The sequence below is a fragment of the Leopardus geoffroyi genome, chromosome D2 (assembly GCF_018350155.1).
Source record: "Leopardus geoffroyi isolate Oge1 chromosome D2, O.geoffroyi_Oge1_pat1.0, whole genome shotgun sequence".
NCBI lineage: Eukaryota > Metazoa > Chordata > Mammalia > Carnivora > Felidae > Leopardus > Leopardus geoffroyi.
Genome location: NC_059334.1, coordinates 8,865,825 through 8,887,021, shown reverse-complemented (window position 1 = coordinate 8,887,021; position 21,197 = coordinate 8,865,825). Strand labels below are relative to the sequence as shown.

The following is a 21,197-nucleotide window of genomic DNA, read 5'->3' as shown; positions in this document are numbered from 1 at the left end:
CAGCAGACTCGACAGCTACGCTCCAGCTGATTTCTCGAGGAGTGGGCAGGTGAATCAGGAAAAGGGGAAAGGGAAAGGGAATCTTGAGAGAGGTACTGAACAATTTAGGCAACATCTTAAGGGCTTTAACAACGCAAATGCCTCCAAGCTTCACTAAAACCCTGTTCGCTGGCTACTACCACTAGCTTTTACAACTTAGGAGTGAGACGTCGCTTCTAAGGAGGATACGGGCACTTTCCCAGCCCAAGCTGCCAGGAGCAGAGAGCTCCAGCTCTCCGCCGCAGCCGCGCCGCTCCCTCCCTCTGCGCATGTGCATCCCCGCCTACTCCTCCCGGCTCGTCCTTCCCCGGCCTCCAGCCCCTCGTGGGAAACCTTCCCTGGCTTCCGGGTCCACGCGGCGAGGGAGCTGCGGGTGAGCCCCGGAGGGAGGGTGCGAGGGCCCAGGGGGCCCCGCGCGGCTCGGGGGTCCGGCGGGGGCGGCGGTGCCCAGTGGTGGGTAGGGGCCCCGCGGACATAGGAGGGACCCCAGGCTTCTGCGGCGCCTGCAGAGTGGAAGGGACGCGGGGTGTGTGTGTGTGTGGGGGGGGCATGGGCGTCTCAGATTAAGGGACCGGGGTCCCGCGTGGGAACGTGGGCTCTCCGGCTTGCAGGGTCCGCAGATGTCCAGCTCCAGCGCTAAGCGGGCTGCGCCGTCGTGCGGCCGCGGGTGGGGAGTGCGCGTGCGTGACGTGTGCGCTAGGCCCACGGGGAGGGGGTGGGGCTGCGGAAAAGAGTGAACGCGCGTGCGCGACGTGCGTGCGCGCTTCACGTTGTGACGTGTGCGCGTGCGTCTTATAGGCGCCTGGCTATCTAAGGAGGGGCGCGGTCGTAGGAGAGAACGAGTGAGCCAGGCAGGGCTTCTGATGTAAATGAAGGGCTCTGACCGAATAGCCGACGTGAGGCTCGGGCTCCTTATCTGTAAAGTGTGGGTGTCCGGAATCCTTGCCGCACTGCATTGTTCTGAGCACTCGCATTTTGTTAGCTGCTATTGTATTTGTTTGTTATGTGTGTAATACGTGCGGCTGGAGCGTGGACAAGTCTCTAGGGCCTTCATTGCTCAATTAACTCATTTGTGCAATGGAACAGGGAAGGGGCTGGACTAGCTAGCCACCAAGGCCCTTTCCTGGCTCTAACATTCCCCAGATCCCAAGTTATTATTTATTATGTATTCATTTGTTATTTGTTATGTATAAGCATGACTGTATCCTGAAGCCATCGAAGGCTGTGTGACGGTGGAAGGTCTGGGACAGAGTTAAGAAGAGCGAGGTGAGCTGGAGCTGAGAGGGGTGGGCACGCAGCCTGCACAGGAAACGTCGCCTCTTTGGAGAGTTTGTGAGGGCATGGTCGGGAATGAAAGGTTCACCAGCCATAGCTAAGGAAGTTCTGTCATCACCCCTCTCTGAACACTCCCTTCTCCCCTCATTTTCTGTTCACTGTTTCCGGAGGCGAGCTGCCCTCAAACAATGTCCTATTGTTGATGGCATCTAGAAAGATGCCGAGGTTCCCGCTTTCCTGACCTTACAGGCGTACAGAATGGTAGTGCAGGCAAGTCTCTTGTAGGGTTATCTGTTTTGACCTTATTTGAAAAGTGAGAAGGCAAAAATTGAGCCTGAGGAGCTGACTGACTGAGATTATGCAGTTTGTTAGTGCCAGAACCACGGTTAAAAGTTAGGTCTGCAGATGGCTGGGCCACTGCCCGTTGTGCCACTGTGAAGTCAAAGATAGTTTGTTACCAAAAGACCTTTTGAAAGTTGTAAGCAGGTTAGAACAAACATTAAAGATTTTTTACGTTGCCTTAAACAGTCCCATCTCTTTTTTCCAGAGGTTTCTTGGATTATCTGACCTCAAGGGATTAATGGTGTTAACTGGAAAATATTAACAATGTGGCTTGAGGTTTTTAATTTTTCCCCACCACATCAGTTTTTTTGACAAACCCATAGTGTTTCCTCCTTTAGGTTACTGTTCTATGTTAAACTCATCTTCTCATGTTTTTAATTTTTCTGTGTCACAGAACCTAAATTGGTAATAAATCAATAAGAAACAAATGTTTACATTCACTCAGTGAAAAGTATCATGTCTAAGCTCAACATATATCGGAGCCACACATGGACACGTAAGTATCTTGTATGTGGAGCTGTTGCGTAGGCAGGTAAATTCAGGAACTGCAAGATAGGCCAAGTCTCTCCTAACTTCCTTCTTCCTTGTTCCCCTCAGCTCTGCCTCCTTCACTAAGAGCGGAAAATGAACAGATCCCAGGTGAGTTTTTTGGTTTGTGTATTCCCACTTTGTTTTAAAACGAGTTGTCTAAAGTTTGTAAGGATTCATATTTTTAAAACGAAAAAGTAGAAGTGGACAAGAATTAGATTGAGGGCAGTATGTCAAGAGTAGCAAATTCAGGGGCACCTGCGTGGCTCAGTCGGTTAAGCATCCGACTTCAGCCCAGGTCATGATCTCACAGTTTGTGGGTTCGAGCCCCGCGTCGGGCTGTGTGCTGACAGCTCAGAGCCTGGAGCCTGCTTCGGATTCTGTGTCTCCCTCTGTCTCTACCCTATTTTTCCTAAATAGCTCTTGTTCCTTTCATTGGAGCACAGTATTAGAAACCAAGACTGGGGGACTAGGTGTGCCTTTTGCTAGTGGTGCATCATTGCTGGTAGACCCTCCCAGCTAACTGAACAAGGAAATACATGTGTGTACTAACCCATGCATATACACAAGTCTATAAATGTTTCAGTATACAACCATCTCTATCTACAGTAGGCTACGTATTAGTTCACACTGTTTTCTCCTGTTGTAATCATTACCACATGTAGCATTCTAACCTTCTCTCCTTGCTTGTGTGTAGTCTCCCACTCTAACAGTGAGAATCTGGCTAACATCAAATGGATTTTATTGACTTGATAGTTCAATTTGAGCATACATGTACATGTACATGATTTCAGAGTTGTTAACCCCTGGACTCTTGATTCTTCCAGGTCGGGGCCCTTATGAATTAAGGGGCTAGAAATATTCATGTGTAGGTTTTTTTTTTTAATTAAAAAAAAATTTTTTTTTAATGTTTTATTTATTTTTGAGACAGAGAGAGAGACAGAGCATGCATGGGCGAGGGGCAGAGAGAGAGGGAGACACAGAATCCGAAGCGGGCTCCAGGCTCTGAGCAGTCAGCACAGAGCCCGATGCCGGGCTTGAACTCACGGACCACGAGATCGTGACCTGAGCCGAAGTCGGACGCTCAACCGACTGAGCCACCCAGGCGCCCCTCATGTGTAGGTTTTAAGGAGACATAAGGTTTCAGATGCTAGGGTGTGAAATTGCCGGGTCAGTTATGTAATGTATGTTTAGCTTTGCAAGAAACTGCCAAACCATTTTTACAAAGGTGCTGTATCCGTTTCCATTCCTGCCAATTACAAATCAGAATCCTTGTTCTGCATCTGGACCTGAAATTGGTATTGCCATTATTTTGGATTTAACCATTCTAATGTGTCATGACATCTCATTTTTGTGTGGTTTTTTGAAAAATGTTTATTTATTTATTTTGAGAGAGAGAGAAAGAGAGAGTGCATGCATGCGAGCAGGGGAGGGCCAGAGAGAGAATCCCAAGCAGGCTGTGTGCTAGCAGCTCAGAGCTCGATGCGGAGCTCAGTCTCACCAACTGTGAGATTGGACCAAAGCCGAAATCAAGACTCAGACGCTAAACCGACTGAACCACCCAGGCACCCCTTATTTTTGTGTTAATTTGCATTTTCCTACTAACGGGTGATATTGAACATTTGTTCATATGTTTATTTGCTATCGTTATGTCTTTGGTGATATGTTTGTTCACATCTTTTGCCCATTTTTCAATGGGTCATTTGTTTTCTTACTGAGCTTTAAGAGTTCTTTTGTATTTTTTGGATACAAATCCTTTAGTAGATATATGTGTTGCAAATATTTTCTCCTAGTCTGTGCCTTGTCCTTTCATTTTCTTAGAAAATGCCTTTTGCCGAGCAGATTTTGTTTTTAATAATGCCCAGCCCGTGTTTCCTGCCCTTCCCCACAACCCCCTGCCATGGGATGTGCTTTTTCTCTTGTATCTAAAAGCTCATCACCAAATCCAGGGGCACAGAGATTTTTCTCTTATATCCTGTGTTCTGTATTTTCTTCTAGAAGGTTTTGCATCTTACATTTAGATCTCTGATTCATCTTTAGTTAATATTTGTGTAAGGTGTAGGGTCTCTGTCTAGGTTCATTTCTTTTGCATGGGTATCCAGTTGTCCACCACCATTTGTTGAGAGTATCTTTTCTTCTTTTATTGCCTTTGTTCCTTTGTCAAAAATTATTTGACTGTATTTTGGTAAATCTAATCCTGGACCCTCTATTTGTTCCATTGACCTGTGTGTCTCTTTCAGCAATAACATACTGTTGTGGATACTTGTAGCTTTATACTACATCTGGAGATCAGTTGATGTGAATTCTCATTTTTCTTCTTCCACATTGTGTTGGCTGTTCTAGATCCTTTGCCTTTCTATATAAGCTTCAGAGTCATTTTGTTAGTATCTGCAAAATAGCTGTTTTTTAAAAATTTTTTATTTTATTATTTTTTTAAAGTTTTATTTTGGAGATAGTGTGTGAGCTGGAGACAGGGGAAGAGTGATAGAGAGAGAGGGAGAGAGAGAATCCCAAGCAGGGCTTGGGGCTCGATCTTGTGGCCTTGGGATCATGACCTGAGCCGAAATCAGGAGTCAGACACTCAACTCACTGAGCTATCCAGGTGCCCCAAAATGCTGGGGTTTTTATTTGAGTCACATTGAATTTATAGATTAAGTTGGAAAGAATTGGTATCTTAGCCATATTGAGTCTTCCTCTTGATGAATATGGAACATTTCTCCATTTATTTAGATCTTTGATTTCTTCCATCAGTTGTGTTTTTCTGCAAACACCTGTAGATATTGTGTTATATTTATACTTGAGTACCTTTTTTTTTGGCACTATTGTAAATGGTATTTTTTCATTCATTTGAAAATTTGGAATTCCAATTCTTCATTTTATTTGTGTTTGTTTATTTATTTATTTAAAGTGAGAGAGAACGAGTCAGGGAGAGAGGCAGAGAGAAGGAGAGAGATTTCCAAGTGGGCTCCACACTGTCAGCTAAGGGCCCAACCATGACTTGATCCCACATACTGTGAGACCATGACCTGAGGCAAAATCAAGTGAGACGCTGAACTGACTGAGCCACCCAGGTGCCCTGTGGAATTCCAGTTCTTTATTTGGATATAGGAAAACAGTTGACTTTTTAATATTGACTTTTATCCTGTGGTGTTGTTGTATTTGCTTATTACTTCCAGTTGGTTTTTTCTTTCTTTTTATAGATTTCTTGAGGTTTTCTATATAGACACTCATATTGACTTCAAATAGAGAGTTTTATTTTTGCTTTGATCCCAGTGATCTCATTTCTTTCCCCCACCCACCTCCCCTCTGGCAATAACCAGTTTGTTCTCTATATTTAAGAGTCTCTTTTTGTGTCTCTTTTGTTTCTTAAATTCCATATGGTAGTTGTGTTTCTTTGACTTCTTTCACCTAGCACTGTAGTCTCTACATCTATCCATGTTGTTGCAGATGTCAAGATTTCATTCTTTTTATGGCCGAGTAATGGTCCATTGCGTGTGTGGTTGTGTGTGTGTGTGTGTGTGTGTGTATGTGTGTGTGTGTACCACATCTTCTTTATCCATTTGTCGATGCACTCTTGGCTTGCCTCCGTATTTTGTCTATTGTAAATAATGTTACATTTATATATAAACATAGAGGTGCATATATCTTTTCAATTCAGTGTTTTCATTTTCTTTGAGTAAATACCAAGTTGTGGAATTACTGGATCATATGGTAGTTCTATTTTTTTTTTTTTTTTTTGGGAGGAACCTTTATACTGTTTTCCATAGTGGCTGCACCCCTATCCCCTAATATCCCCCCCATCAGTATATGAGGGCTCCTTTTTCACATTCTCACCAACTCCTGTCATTTCTTTTTTGAGTCTAGCCATTCTGACAGTTGTAAAGTGATATCTCGTGGTTTTGATTTGAGTTTCCCTGATGATGAGTGATGTTGAGCATCTCTTCATGTGTCTCTTGACCATCTATATGTCTTCCTTGGAGAAATGTTTATTCAGGTCCTCCATCCAGTTTTTAATCAGCTTGTTTTTTTCTGTGCTGAGTTGTATAAGTTATGTATTTTGGAAATCAGATCCTTAACAGATATATCATTTGCAGATATCTTCTCCCAAGGTTTTATTTTTGTTTTATTGATGGATTTCTTTGCTGTGCAGAAGCTTTTTTGTTTTGGCGTAGTCCCAGTAGTTTAATTTTGCTTTTGTTTCCCTTGCCTGAGGAGACATATCTAGAAAAATAGTTCTACAGATGATGTCAAAGAAATTATTGCCTATGTTTTCTTCCGGTTTCAGGTCTCACATTTAGGTTTTTAATCTCTTTCGTGTATGGTGTAAGAAATGGTCCAGTTTCATTTTTTTTGCATGTAGCTTTTTCCCAGCAGCGTTTGTTAAAGAGACTGTCTTTTTCCCATTGTATATTCTTGCCTCCTTTGTTGAAGACTAATCGACTATATAACTGTGGGTTTATTTCTGGGCTGTCTGTTCTGTTCTACTTTGAATAGCCAAAACCATCTTGGGAAAGAAAAGCAAAGCTGGAGGTATCACAATCCCAGATTTCCAGATAGACTACAAAGAGCTACAGTAATTGAAACAGTATGGTACTGGCACAAAAATAAACACATAGATCAGTGGAGGAGAATAGAGAGCCAATCATGTATGTATGTATGTATGTATGTATGTATGTATGTATATATATATATATATTTTTTTTTTCTTTCTTTTGGTTTCTTTTGGGTCTTACTGCACTAGTGAGTGCTTCCAACACAGAGTTGAATAGGAATATTGAGACAAGACATCCTTGCCCTATTCCTGCCCTTAGAGGAAAAGTGTCCAGTCTCTTAACATTAACTGTGATATTGCTGTAAGATTTTTGTAGATGGTCTTTATCAAGCTGAGAAAGATCCCCCTATTCCTAGTTTGCTGAGAATTTTCATCATGAATGCTGTTAGATTTTGGCAAATGCTTTTTCTTCATCAATTGATTGGATCATGTAAATTTTCTTCTTGGCCTGTTGACGTATTAGATTGTATTCATTGATTTTTTTTTTTTTTTTTTAAACATTGATCTAGCCTTCCATACCTGGAATAAACTCCACCCGGTCGTGGTTTAAAATACATCTTATACATTGTCAGATTTGATTTGCCAGTATTTGAGGATTTTTGTGTCTATGTTAATGGGAGATATTGGTCTTTAGTTTCTCATGTCTTTATCTGGTTTTGGTATTAGGATACTGCTGGCCTCATAATATGAATTTTCAAGTGTTGTGTACTAGAGGAGATTGTGAAGAATTGGTATTTTTTCCTTAAACGTTTAATAGAATTCACCAGTGACAGCATTTGGGCTTTGTGCTTTCTATTATGGGAGTGATTTGATTATTTATTCAAGTTTTTTAAAATTTATTTTATTAAAAAATTCTTTTTAAGGTTTATTCATTTTTCACAGAGTGAGTGGGGAGGGTCAGAGAGAGAGGGAGACACAGAATCCAAAGTAGGTTCCAGGCTCTGAGCTGTCAGCACACAGCCTGATGCAGGGCTCGAACCACGGAGCATGTGATCATGACCTGAGCTGAAGTTGGACGCCTAACCAACTGAGCCACCCAGGTACCCCTAATTCAAGTTTTTGTTTTTTTTTTTTTTAACAGATATAGATCTATTCAGGCTATTTATTTTTTTGTAGGAAATGGTAGCCGTGTCTTTTAAGGAATTTGTCCATTTCATCTGATTTTTCAGGAATAGAATTGTTTGTGGTATTCTCTTATTATTTTAATGTCATTAGGATCAGTATTGACCGATCATTTCTGAGATTCATAATTTGTTTCTTTTCTTTTTTTCTTGGTTAGGTTTTCTGGAAGTTTATTAACTTTATTGGTCTTTTCAAAGCAGCTGTTGGTTTCATTGATTTTTTTTTTCACGGTTTCAATTTCATTGATTTATTCTAATGTTTCCTTTATTTTGGTTGCTTTTGGCTTAATTTGCCTTTCTTCTATAGTTTACTAAGATGGAAACTCAGGTTACTGATATAAAATTTTTCTTTCTGTTTTTTTTGGATGTTTATTTATTTTTGGGGGGGAGAGAGAGAGAGATGAGCAGAGGAGGGGCAGAGAGATGAAGACACAATACAAAGCAGGCTACAGGCTCTGAGCTGTCTGTCAGCACAGAGCCAGACACGGGGCTCGAACTCACAAACTGTGAGATCATACCTGAGCTGAAGTGTCAGACACTTAACCAACTGAGCCACCCAGGTGCCCCTAAAATTTTTCTTTTCTAATATATACATTTGATGGTATAAATTTCCCTCTATGTATTTCAATCCATTCCACAAATTTTGATAAGTGCTATTTTTATTTTTATTTTATTTAAAATATTTAAAAATTTCTTTTGAGGCTTCTTTGAACTATGGGTTATTTATAAGTGTGTTGTTTAATTTTCAAGTGTTTGGGAGATTTTCCAGCTATCTCATGATTATTGATTTCTATTTAATTCCATTGTAATCTGAGAACGTATTTTGTATCATAGCTGTTGTTTTAAATTTGTTAAGGTGTGTTTTGTGGCCGAGACTATGCTTTATCTTGGTGAAGGTTCCATGTGAGCTAAAATAGAATGATAAAGTGTGTGTTTTACTATTTTGGATGGAGTATTCTATAACTGCCAATTAGATCGTGTCGATAGATAGTGCTGTTCAGGTCATTTATGTACTTAACTGATTTCTGCCTCCTTGATCTGTCAGTATTGACGGAGGGGTGTCGAAGTCTCCCAACTATGAGTATAAATTTGTGTATTTCTCCGTTCAGTTCTGTCAGTTTTGAGGTACATATTTTGATACTCTTTTGATAGATGTATGTGTATGTTCTCTGTGAGGACTTGAATCCAGGTAATGAGTTAATTCCGATGCTGTGTTTCTTAGCTCTAAAGTGCCCATTTTATCTGTGTTCGGATGTGTGTACGTTGTGTGTCTGTAGACACATGTATCCGAGGGCCCGGAGACCATCCCCAGGTTCAGTGACTCAGCGGGTAGTCCTTCTTACGGCTCTGACTCCTTAACGGGCAGGTGTACAAAGCAGAATCAGGGAAGGGAAAAGGACGTGGAGCAGAGTTGAGAGGAAGCCAGGAGCAGACTTGTAAGAGTCTTCCCCCGAGACGCCCGTCAGTGCCCCAGCAGTGAGATGTGACAGCAAATGGGAAATGTCTGCCCGGGGAGCTCAGGAGACTCAGTGCTCAGAGACCAGGAGCTGATGACATCGGTACTCTCTGCTTAGCACAGAAACTTCGAGACCAGAAGGATGCACGTGTGTGCATAAAGCATATTGCTTACACACAGTTTAGGCTCAGCAAACCATTCGTATTAGTGCACGGTGAGTCTCCTGAAGTCCAAGTTCCCAGGTGCCAGTCAAGGGCGCCTCACAGCGGACCTTTCAGGGGCTAGCAGTCTCCGGCCTGCTCTATTACTTCTCTGCACGGCACCCATACCACGTATCCGTCAACTTACCTCCTCTGTTCCTTTATTTTGTTCGTGTTTTCCTCTGTTTTATTAGCCATATTAATCATAATTTGTTTTAAAGTTCTTGTTTATTAATTCCAATATCTGGGTCTCCTCGTGGTCTGCTCTATTTTATTACCTATTTCTTCTGTCACATAAATGATAATATTAAAGAGCTAACTTTTTCTTGGTTTGCCTTCCTTCCCAGTGTGCTGTGTGCACACCGTTGGCTCCTGCAGTGTGTAATTTAGTAAAGGTTAACGTATGCATCTACTCCTCAGATCGTAAGCGCTTGAAGCACAGGAACGATGTTTTCATCAGCAGTATTAGCAGCAAGGGGAACAGTTCCAGGCCCTTAGTGGAAACTCAATTTGTGCAAGATACTTCTTTTATCCTACATAGTATAGCACAAAAGAAGGCGTCCCGTATGTCAATTTTTAGTGAATCCTAAAGAGATAAGCTCTTTTAAATCTCTTCCGTGTCCTGTAGTTCTGACACTTTCATATAGAAAAGGAATATACCATTACAGGAACAAGTGTCATTCAAAGATGTATGTGTGGACTTCACTCAGGAAGAGTGGTATCTGCTGGATCCTGCTCAGAAGATACTATACAGAGATGTGATTCTAGAAAATTACAGCCACCTTGTCTCAGTAGGTAAGAATTTTTTTCCCTTGTGCCTGACTACCAGTACATTTCTGGTTGTTGAAACATAGGAATTGCCTGTGGAATTTTCTGATTTGAAACTCGAGATTCAGGGCCATGAGATGACCCGTCTCTCTCTGGCCCCCATAAAAAATGCTGTTTTCTCAGGGGTTGGTTCATTTGGGCATCTCCCTTGGGTAGCTCCCAAAGCTGTACCTTTCAGAGTTCCTGAAGCCAGGCTCTTTAACCATTGTCTTGTATTATTTTTTCTTAACAGGATATTGCTTTACTAAGCCAGAAGTGGTCTTCAAGATAGAGCAAGGAGAGGAGCCCTGGATATTAGAGGCAGGATTCCCAAGCCACTGCCACCAAGGTGAGTTAGTGAATTCATGGGCAGATGGAAGGCTAGGGGATGAGATCTTAGGCCATTGGTTTAGGGTTTATCACTTTTGAAATCATTCTTCAGAAATTTCTTTTTTTTAGGGGCGCCTGGGTGGCTCAGTCAGTTGAGCCATCCAACTCCTCATTTTGGCTCAGGTCATGATCCTGTGGTCTATGAGATCGAGCCCTGTGTTGGGCTCTGTGCTGAGAGTGTGGAGCCTGCTTGGGATTCTCTCTCTTTCTCTCTCTCTCTCTTCCCCTCCCCTGCACCCTCCCTCTCTCTCTCTTTCAAAATAAATATGCTTAAAAAATGTCTTTTTTTAGTCTTAGAGCTTTGGAAGTGAGTAAGGACGGTTGGCCCACATCCCCCTATTACCTTAATCATACTCCTCCATATGTCACTTCCACTCATAAATGCTTTCCTTGTCCTTTGACATTTTTCAGTGATTTACTTGTGCCCACGATGCAAACTTAGTTGGTTTCATGTCAGATAATTTTTCTTGGTTAGTTTATCTTTTAAAATTGTTTTATTCTCTTTGGACGCCTCGTGTTAGTTCGTGTGTATTCCTGCTGTATTTGTAGATATTTGTTTAACAAACATGTGGTGGGCACCCACTATGACCTGGTTGTGTTTTTAGGTAATTAAAAGAATAACATCCCTTTTATCATGGAGCACATATTACAGTGAGGGACAAGGAGCCTGTGTGTGTACGCACGCGTGCATGCTTGTGACTACATACATACAGTTTGTGATGGGGAGGGAGAATGATGGCATGTGCTATTTGGTAAGGACATCAGAGAAAACCTTTTGATGAGGTCCACAATAGAGATGAGACTCTAATGAGGTGAAAGTGTGAGCTGTTCCAGGCACAGGGAACATCTGGTGCTAAACTTCTCAGCTGTGTTTAAGAGTGTTTGAAGAATGGCAAGGGGGCCATTGTGGCTGGAGGTGAGTAGGTGTGGGCAAGATTGATAGGAGATGATGTTGTAGAGGTAGTGTGGCCCTTGGTAGTTTTTTTTTTTTTTTTTTAACATTTATTTATTTTTGAGGCAGAGAGAGACAGAGCATGAACAGGGGAGGGTCAGAAAGAGAGGGAGACACAGAATCTGAAACAGGCTCCAGGCTCCAAGCTGTCAGCACAGAGCCTGACGTGGGGCTCAGACTCAGAGACCGCGAGATCATGACCTGAGCCGAAGTCGGACGCCTAACCAACTGAGCCACCCAGGCACCCCAGGCCCTTGGTAATTTTATTTTGAGTGATGTGAGAAAACCTTGTGTTTTTTTTGTTTTTTTTTTTTTTTGAGTAAATGTAAGTCAGATTAAGTCATCAGATGTGATTTATTGTTTATGCAGTAAATACACCGTGGTGGTTAGATGGTGCTTGGGCGCGGGTAAGGAAAGAATATCATTTAGGAGACTATTCTGAACTCCAGAGGGGAGAGGATAGCAGCTAAGGCGATACTGGAAGTGCTGAGGAGCAGGAGATTTGTACGCGTATCTCGAGGATGAGAGCGTGGAAGAGAGACAGGAGTCCAGCCTGACTCCACTGCTCCGTCTCAAGCAACTGGGCCAACGAGGGTGCCCTCTACTGGGACAGAGACGTTGGAGATTATAAGGGAATCACGACATGTTTAAATTTGGACACGAGAAGCTCCAGAGAGCTGCTAGAATCCTGTTGTGTGTTGAACGAGAGTATGGATGTATGCGAGTGTGCTGGACGTGGTTGAGGCCAGAGCCAGAAGTGCCCACGCGAGAGGCGTCAGCTGTGGGTCGCAGGGAAGGCACGAGGCTGGGAGAGAGCTTCTAGATCGGAGGTTGGCGGACTTTTATGTAAAGACCATAGCACATATTTTAGGTTCCATGGGTCACATGTGGTCTGGGCGGTGGCGGCTGCTCCTCCTGCTCCTCTTCCCGCTCTTCCTCCTCCTCCTGCCCCTCCTCCTCCTGCCCTTCCTCCTCCTCCTGCTCCTCTTCCTGCTCTTCCTCCTCCTGCTTGTTCTCCTTCTCCTCCCCCTTCTTCTCCAGTGGCAGCTCCTCCTCCTCCTCCTCCTCCTCTTCCTCCTCCTCCTGCTCCTCCTCCTGCTCCTGCTTGTTCTCCTCCTCCTCTTCCTCCTCCTGCTCCTCCTCCTTCTGCTTGTTCTCCTCCTCCTCCCCCTCCTCCTTCTCCTCCAGTGGTGGCTCGTGCTCCTTCTCCTCTTCCTCCTGCTGCTGCTCCTCCTGCTTCTCCTTCTCCTCCTCATCCTCCTGCCCCTCCTCCTCCTCCTGCCCATCCTCCTCCTGCTTCTCCTCCCCCTCCTCCTCCTCCCCCTCCTCCTGCTCCTCCTCCTGCTCCCCCTTCTCCTCCTGTTCTTACTCCTCCTCCTCCCCCTCCTCCTGCTCCTCCTCCTTCCTGGTTCCTCTTCTCTCGCCTCTCTTCTTCCTTTCCACTCCTCCCTACTGCTTCTTTTATCTTTCCCTCTAAAGATGTAAAAAGCATTCATTGATCAAGGACCCCGCTCAGCCAGCAGACTCCTTTTCTAGAGAGTGGTTGTTTCCAAGTAAAAGCAGTGGCCCTGGAACAGTTCCACTTCTACAGGTGGTTTACAGTCCGTTAAATCGCATCGTGAGAGGAGCTGGAGAAGGAGTAGCCTGAGTGACAGGAAAACCCTGGAGCCTGGTTTCCCAGGAATCCAACAGGGAACAGTCTGCCATCGTATTTCTACCTTCACTGGCAGCTCCGGCACCAGCCCGCTAAACCCCGTTTCCCCCTGTTGCTGGTCTCCTCATGTTCCTGGGTTGTTTGCCTTCCAGAACTGTCGTCTTGCCTCTTCGGTTTCTCACTGATCCCACTCAAAACCAGAACTGCATCTGTGTTCTCTCATTCCTGGCTCGATCTAATTACTAACTGGTTTTTATTTTCTTACCTAAAGCATCCAATTTATCTTTCACTAGCCTGGAAAAGTTGCTAGTTATTAAAAAATAAAATTAAAATTGAAGTCTGTTTTCACTGACTATTGCAGTGTGGTCCTATGCTGCCTATGTCATTTCTTTCTCTCTGCTCTTCAGAATTTATACCAAACCCCATACTTTCCTATATCTTAAATTTCACTTCTAAATGCTTTCTGTCTTATTTACAACTTTTATTCTCACTTACTTTGCCTTTTCAGATACTTAATAGTGTCCATGTGAATTCTTCAGACATTGCACGGTACACTGTGATGGCTTGTTATTATTTCACTTATTTTAAGTTAGAACTCAAGTTTTTTTCCTATCACTTAAGTGGCCCATATTTTATGACCCTCACCCACGATTGGCCATATCCCCAAAACTCAGATCTAATCATAGCACCCTTGTTTAGGGTTTCTTTCTTTATTGAGATTTTGTTGTCCCAAAGAGAAAGCCCTTTATTTTCCTAATTCTGACAGTTTACTAATTACTTTGTTGATTAACTGTGGAGCCACGTTTGGAAGAGATCATTCTTTTTCATCGATTCAGAATGCATTCTGTGGTACTTCTCCTAAATGCACATTGCCGTTTGGTCCTCATGTGTACCAGCCCGTCAGGAACAGTTTGGAAATGATTCACATGCACATTCCTTTTAAGAGTCGTTCATATTCTGTGTCTTTAGTGAGGTCAGAGGAAGCAGGATTTTGGTGACACCCGCCAAGAGCCAGACTGCGGTCTTCACAAAGGTGTAGCATGGAGAGAAGGACTTTCCTTACACTATGGTGAATTTCACAGGCAGTAAACTTGTTCTGAAGACAGCGACTAAAGGCTGGAGGCGGAAGGGGTGTCGCGGTGCTCGTTGGCGTTCATTCTTTGCTTGTTATTTTTGTGGTTTGTTGTTTTCAGTTAAAGAAAGCATTTCCTGGAAGATGTCCAGGTTCCAGGAAGAAGGGGGCTGGAGTGCAGCTGGCCAGGTGAAAGGTGTGTCTCTGGGAGTGAGCGGTTTATGAGAGGCCCAGCTGGAGCTGCACGGAAGTCCTGTTAATGGACTTGTGACAGGGCGGCCTGCACACTCACTGTGGATCCAGTCGGTGGAAAGTTTGTTTTGTTTAATTTGTTTTGCAGTGTAGTAACTGTTATCAGTCGGTCCTTGGAGCAGTGGGCTCAGGACGGCATTAGACTTTTTTTCACACGAATGAACATTGTTGCATTGGGTAGCAGCAGTGAAGCACAGCCAAGAATTTGTAAGACAAAGTTTGCGGAAGGTCTCAGAACCGTGTAGAGGAGTGATCCTTCCATAAGGAAGTCTCACAAGTAGGTAAAAGCCACAGATGAGGCTAGGTGTAAAGGCAGAAAACCTTGATGTGAAAGATAAGCTTAGATATAAAAGCAGACTTAAAGATCAGCGTTGCCTCAAACAGAATGTTTTGGGGAGAAGTAAGCCAGCAGACTGGGGTGAGTACTCGTGTGACTTGCCGGTCAGGACAGATTCATTAACAGCTGTGAGAAAACAAAATGAACCTGTTCCTTTGCAGAGATGGCCCGCCCCTCATCTGTTTTGTATTTCCTACTGGATATTTGTGGTGTTGTGAATCACAGCTAGGTAGAGAACGAGAGTCTGAGGTGAAGCAGTGTCCTTCAAAACATGAGGAAATAGGTGCTTTCAGAAATGTCTTCTGATGCTGATCTATCAAACGGAGGGGAAAAAAGGAATGGCCACACGCACACAGGCGAGGATCCTACCGTAGTTCGAGGTCGGGCTGTGAGGATGTGAGGACATCAGCCATGATCTGCCTCTGAAATCTTCCTCGGCCGTGTTTCTCAAACAGTCTATTTGTAGTTTATTTGTTACTAAAAAACAAAACAAAACAAAACAAAAAACCCTCCCTTGTTGAACTCATCCAATTCTCTACGTTTCCTGCTTCCTAAATGGACACCTCTCAGAAAATCTCCAGCCCTTGCTCACCGTGTCTTGAGTTTATTTCACTTCCAGCCTGCTTCTTACAGCTTTTTTAAAAAAAATAAGTATTTCTGGTGAAATGAGTCAAAAGAAAAACAGGATTCTGGGCTGTAGGACCTCCTGGTGGAACCTGAGGAAGTTGGTGTTGGTGCATCAATAGAAGATATGCTGCAGCAGGAATCCTGCCCCAGAAATCTGTGTCTGAGGGGATTTAGGACTGGACTGTTCTGTCTCCACCAAACATAGTTCATCCTCTGAAAGCCCTGTCTGCTAATCTCCACTGTCACTTTATGCAGTGTTCAGTGTCTCTGTCGGGCTGACCCCATTCTCTGAGTTCCCCTGAATCAGCCACTCCTGGCTCCCTGTGCTTTGAATTTTCACCCTTTCCTGTCCAGTTTTGAACGTTACGTGTTTAAAATGTTAAATGTCAGGGCGCCTGGGCGGCTTAGTCGGTTAAGCGTCCAACTCCTGATTTCGGCTCAGGTCATGATCTCGCTCATGGTTTGTGAGTTCGAGCCATGTGTCGGGTTCTGCACTGTCAGTGCAGAGCCTGCTTGGGATTCTCTCTCCCCCTCTCTCTCTCTGCCCCTCCCCTGCTCATGCTTGCTTGTTCGCTCGCTTTCTCAAAATAAATAAAACTTAAAAAACAATTAAAAAATAATAAAATGTTAAATGTCATTGCCAGGTTCCTTCCCTGTTTCCACTGTCTCATGTCTTTATTTTCCAGTGAAAGCAGAAGGATAAAAAAACGTATGCTTGGATTTAGTTCACACCAGGAAACCGAGCCTAAGACAAAAGCATCAACTAGATAAAAGGGCGTTTGTGTGAGTTCGTTTCCATTAGAAATGTACTAGGATTCATAAGATGTGGTTATTTTTCTCATTTCTAGAAGACTGGAAAGTTGATGACCTGATAGAGAGCAGCCAGGACAATGAAGACGAACATTTTTGGCAACTTGCTTTTACCGCCAACAAAACATTAAATATAGATAGTGGTGCTAGAGTAAGAAAAACTTTCAATCTGGGCACAGATTCTGTTCCTTCAAGAAATTTTCCATATAAGATATGTGACTCGTGTGAAATGAGTTTGAAAAATATTTCAGGCTTAATTATTAGTAGAAAGAGCTATTCTGGAAAGAAGCCTGATGAGTTTAATGTATATGAGAAATTGCTCCTTGACATCAGGCATGAGAAAACTCCTCCTGGAGGGAAATCTTATAAATATAATCAAAAAAGGAATGTGCTCCATCGTAGTCACGATCTCAGTCAGCCAATTTTTGATCAGCCTTCTGAGTATAATGAAAATGGACAAGCCTTCCATGAGGAAGCGGCATTTTTCACAAACAAGAAAATACAGATAGGAGAGACGCTCTGTAAATACAATGCATGTGGAAGAACCTTCATCCACAGTTTAGAACTCAGTTTATCTCAGAGAACTCATTTGGAGATGGAGCCATATGAATGCAGTCTTTGTGGGAAGTCCTTCTATACCGATTTAAGATTGGGACACCAGAGAACTCTTACAGGGGAGACTCCTTATGAATATGACGAATATGGGCAAACCTTCTGTGATGACTCAACTTTCATTATCCATCAGGGAACCTATGCAAGAAAGATTCCCCACGAATATAAAGTGAGTCATAAAACGTGGGAAAAGTCAGCCCTCTTTAAACATCAGATAGTACACATGGGCAAAAAACCTTATGAGCACCATGAAAATAGGAATAACTTCAGCAAGAAGTCCCATCTCACCCAACTTCGAAGAGCTCACTCAGGAGAAAAAACCTTCGAATGTGGTGAATGTGGGAAAACATTCTGGGAGAAGTCAAACCTCACTCAGCATCAAAGGACACACACAGGAGAGAAACCCTATGAATGTACTGAATGTGGGAAATCGTTTTGTCAGAAACCACACCTTACCAACCATCAGCGAACACATACAGGAGAAAAACCCTACGCATGTAAGCAGTGTGGAAAAACGTTCTGCGTAAAGTCAAACCTCACGGAACATCAGAGAACGCACACCGGGGAAAAACCGTATGAATGTAATACCTGTGGGAAATCCTTCTGCCACAGGTCAGCCCTAACTGTACATCAGAGAACACACACAGGAGAGAAACCCTTTATATGTAATGAATGTGGGAAATCCTTCTGTGTGAAGTCAAACCTCATTGTACATCAAAGAACTCATACAGGGGAGAAACCCTATAAATGTAATGAGTGTGGGAAAACCTTCTGTGAAAAATCAGCTCTCACTAAACATCAGAGAACTCACACAGGAGAGAAACCCTACGAGTGTAACGGATGTGGGAAAACCTTTAGTCAGAGGTCAGTACTGACGAAACATCAGAGAATTCACACGAGGGTGAAAGCTCTTTCAGCATCCTGATGTCCAGAAGTCTCCACCCACCCTTTCAAAGTCTGACGCCATTTTTGAAAATGAGATGAATGAGACCCAAAGAATGCCTCATGTTACTAGAAAGCGACATCTTGTTGTACTTCAAATAATTAATACTAGAATGAAACCTTACAGATATTTTGAATATGTGAAAGCTCTCAAAAACTGAAACTTTTCATCAGAAAATTTATATTGAGGGGAAGTTTATTCACTTAAGTAATGTAAGAATCTTTGTCTAGAATTTATGTTGTGTCGTATTCCAGATGTGATACCAAATTTTATTGTAAATACAGTGGATGGTATTATTCATTCATACCCAGACTCACAGTGGAATCTGAACCTTAAAAAAAGTTCAATCACCGCAGCATTAAACATTTATGTGAGGAGTCTCTGACGATTGCAGGCCCAATGTAGGTGTGGCAATATAACAGGAATTGGATGTACGCTTGATTTGCAAATTGGAGTCTGACGAACTTGTGGAGAAAATATCCCTTCATTAAATAACTTAGGGTCTGTATTAATGTTTCCCACACTAAATACCACCAGTGTCTACGGGTTGACGTAAATATAGATGTATATATGTAGATGTAAATGTATTTATGCACACACACCCACACAGATGCAGTCGTGTGTTAGAGTAAGCCCGCAGTGGCTTGCAAGTACTGCTGATGGTTAAATTCCCAGGAATTTTGTGAGCCAGTTCTTAGAACATAATCATGATTTAAAAATTAAATTATATTAAAAACAAAGGTAATAAATACTCAGCACTCCTTGCTTCCTAATTATTTTATAATATTTTGCTATTAGCCTTGTTCTTCAGGTCACTCACAGTACCGAGTCTGCATGGTGACAATACCATACAACACGTGCTCCCGCCCATCCCTTCCCACCTCTGCACTCAGTCATGAGGGTAGCTTGGCTTTAGTGGGAGTGTTTACACCCTGCAAATTGGCAAACCCTACAAACCGGGGTTTTTATTTTTTTATTTTCTCAGACAGCCTGTTGTCAAATATTTACCGGCACACCGCTGTGTATATATGAAAATATATTTGGAAAATTTAAAGTACAAACTATATACCTTACCCCCGGTCCCATTTCCCGCCATAAATAAATGGCTGTGGCCATTATCGCTGAACTGCGTCTTCAATAAAGATCCCCAAATCTGTTTTTGTGAGGTTTTTTTTAACTACCTTTACATCAGTCTTCATTGTAAATACTACCAGAGCCTCTTTGTAGTTTGGCCAGTCTGTGCTGTGTCACCACCGCATCGCCACCCTCTTCTGTGACATTGCTGGCGTATATGATGAGTGAGTAGGGCTGTTGTTACTGAACTACTACTTCCCAAAAGAAGCCAGATAGTATTTTTCTGAGTTTTTTCAGCTGCCTCTGGGTCAGTCTGTAACGTAAGAGCTGTTAATAACAATGGTATCCCGTGAATTTTGCACAGGTCACCATCACTTATGAACAGGAATACTCCCTACTCTCCACAAATAAAAGTAGTGCTATGCGCTAGAATGCCACTTTCATTCTCTTGGTATTTGGTTGTTGTATCTACTTAGGCATGATACGTTGTATGTGACCCAGGAACTGGAACTATATAATTGTATTTAAAATAATAGGATGTCATATACTGTCTCTTCCTCCTTTGTCCTGTTTCCTGTGTCTCCTTGGAACACACTGATCAGCAGTTCCAAGGACACTGCCCACCCAGCACCCATTCTCTACTTCTTACTTGCTGGGCTCTGTTTTGTTTCTCCTCCCATCCCCCATCCCCCCACCCCCGGGCAATTTAGGAGTAAATCCAGATTAAGTTAATCATGGAGATGCTATTCTAATGATTTTGTTGGGATGGACACGTGAGCAGTGAGATGTTTGGAAAATACTCTGCGGTACTTCTGGGAAAGATCTCAGTGATAAAATATTGGCATGAGAAGACACAAGGAGAGATTGTCTCTCTTATGCTGGATTTTTTCATGTTTGTATGTTGTACCAAATTATAGCTTGTGGCCCTGAAGGGCAATAGCCTGAAGAGAACAATAGACAAAATGGAAAAAGCCTGGCTCAGAGGTGACGTCATAGAGCTGCACAACTCCATCTGGACCTGTTTTCTGCTAGGACTTTACATTACTGCAGTAGTAATGGTTTCTTATTGATCCTTAGGGCTGTCTGTCACTTAGAGCTGAAGCATTCCAGCTGGTACCGACACGTACTTAGTTCTAAGTGTTTATGTTCTATACAGTGATTTGGGGGAAGAATGATTTCTTTTGACAAGTTAATACAGGGATAGCTCTTTGTATCAGCCTTGGTTCTGATGAAAACCAGAATGCTACCCCAACTAAGATTCTGATGGCAGACTTCTCACAGCGGTTTGGGCCAGAAACAAGGAATACTGAAGCACCTAGGGGCTGGCATCACTGAGAAGCCATGACCAGTCTAAATCCTAAAGGGGCAAAGGATGGAGACAGGTGTCACCAGAGCCCATTAAGAGCTGCTCTCACGGAGGAGAGACCATCTCCTAGGAGACTCTGTCACTACCAGAATTGTGGCACTGAATTGCTGGTGCCTCCCTTTGGAGTACCCGGCCCGGTGCTACGTGCGGGTTAGCTGAGGTGGGCGCAGAGAAAGGGGACAGCAGGTCTGGGAGGAGCTAACGGCTGATGAGCTGCTCAGTGTGTTTTCATTTCTGTAAATTCCTATGTAAAGTCTCCGTATTAGAAATAAACTTACTCTACTAGTTGAAAGTTCCATATTTCTGCTCCATTGTGCTTTTGTGTCATAAGTAAATTCCCTTTGGAACTGAGCGCTGTGGCAGGTATGTCTCTGTTGACATGCGTGAAGCGGGTAGTATGTTGAATTGCTTTCTTCGTACATCTCTCTGTGGTGTTTCTCGTTATATGTGTTGTGAGATACGCAGCTCTGTATTCTTCCAAATCAGTAGCCCGTTGTCCCTGCATTTTTTGATCAATTCACCCTTTTCCTCGTCAGCTTGATAATGGCGTTTTGAGCATGTGCTATATATTGTGTGTAGTGACTATTGCTTTTTGTCTGCTCAAGGCAACTTTTCTATATTCTTCCAAGTAATATAACCTGTCCTTGTGAATGTGTGAGTTGACATTTATCACAGATGATACCATCTCTTCCTGGCCCCACATTTATATTGATCCAGGAATGGTCACTTGTTACAAAATAGGCCAATGAGAACCCATCCTAGAATATTTTTGACAAGTCCCCGTAACC

At 42.9% G+C, this 21,197-nt stretch overlaps 1 protein-coding gene across 6 annotated transcripts; it reads left to right on the top strand.

The window, feature by feature from the left end:
* The first annotated feature begins 298 nt into the window (after positions 1-298).
* On the top strand, positions 299-20,709 carry ZNF248 (zinc finger protein 248). Of its 6 annotated transcripts, none has more exons than XM_045437211.1 (7): positions 303-412; positions 1,234-1,305; positions 2,051-2,152; positions 2,254-2,295; positions 10,182-10,308; positions 10,574-10,669; positions 16,456-20,709. In XM_045437211.1, exons 4-7 carry the CDS (start codon positions 2,281-2,283, stop codon positions 17,949-17,951), a joined length of 1,734 nt encoding a protein of 577 aa, XP_045293167.1. In that variant the 5' UTR covers positions 303-412; positions 1,234-1,305; positions 2,051-2,152; positions 2,254-2,280; the 3' UTR covers positions 17,952-20,709. The 6 variants fall into 6 exon arrangements, with proteins under 6 accessions (XP_045293163.1, XP_045293167.1, XP_045293162.1 ...); XM_045437206.1 differs by having other exon boundaries at positions 16,453-20,709; XM_045437207.1 differs by lacking the exon at positions 1,234-1,305 and having other exon boundaries at positions 299-412; positions 16,453-20,709.
* The last annotated feature ends 488 nt before the right edge of the window (positions 20,710-21,197 follow it).

Bases quoted from the DNA above. Each gene is read 5' to 3' on its own strand.
- ZNF248 (XM_045437207.1), top strand. The intron at 10,309-10,573 runs GTAAGAATTTTT...TTTTCTTAACAG, and splicing joins CAGCCACCTTGTCTCAGTAG to GATATTGCTTTACTAAGCCA. The intron at 10,670-16,452 runs GTGAGTTAGTGA...TCTCATTTCTAG, and splicing joins CCCAAGCCACTGCCACCAAG to AAGACTGGAAAGTTGATGAC.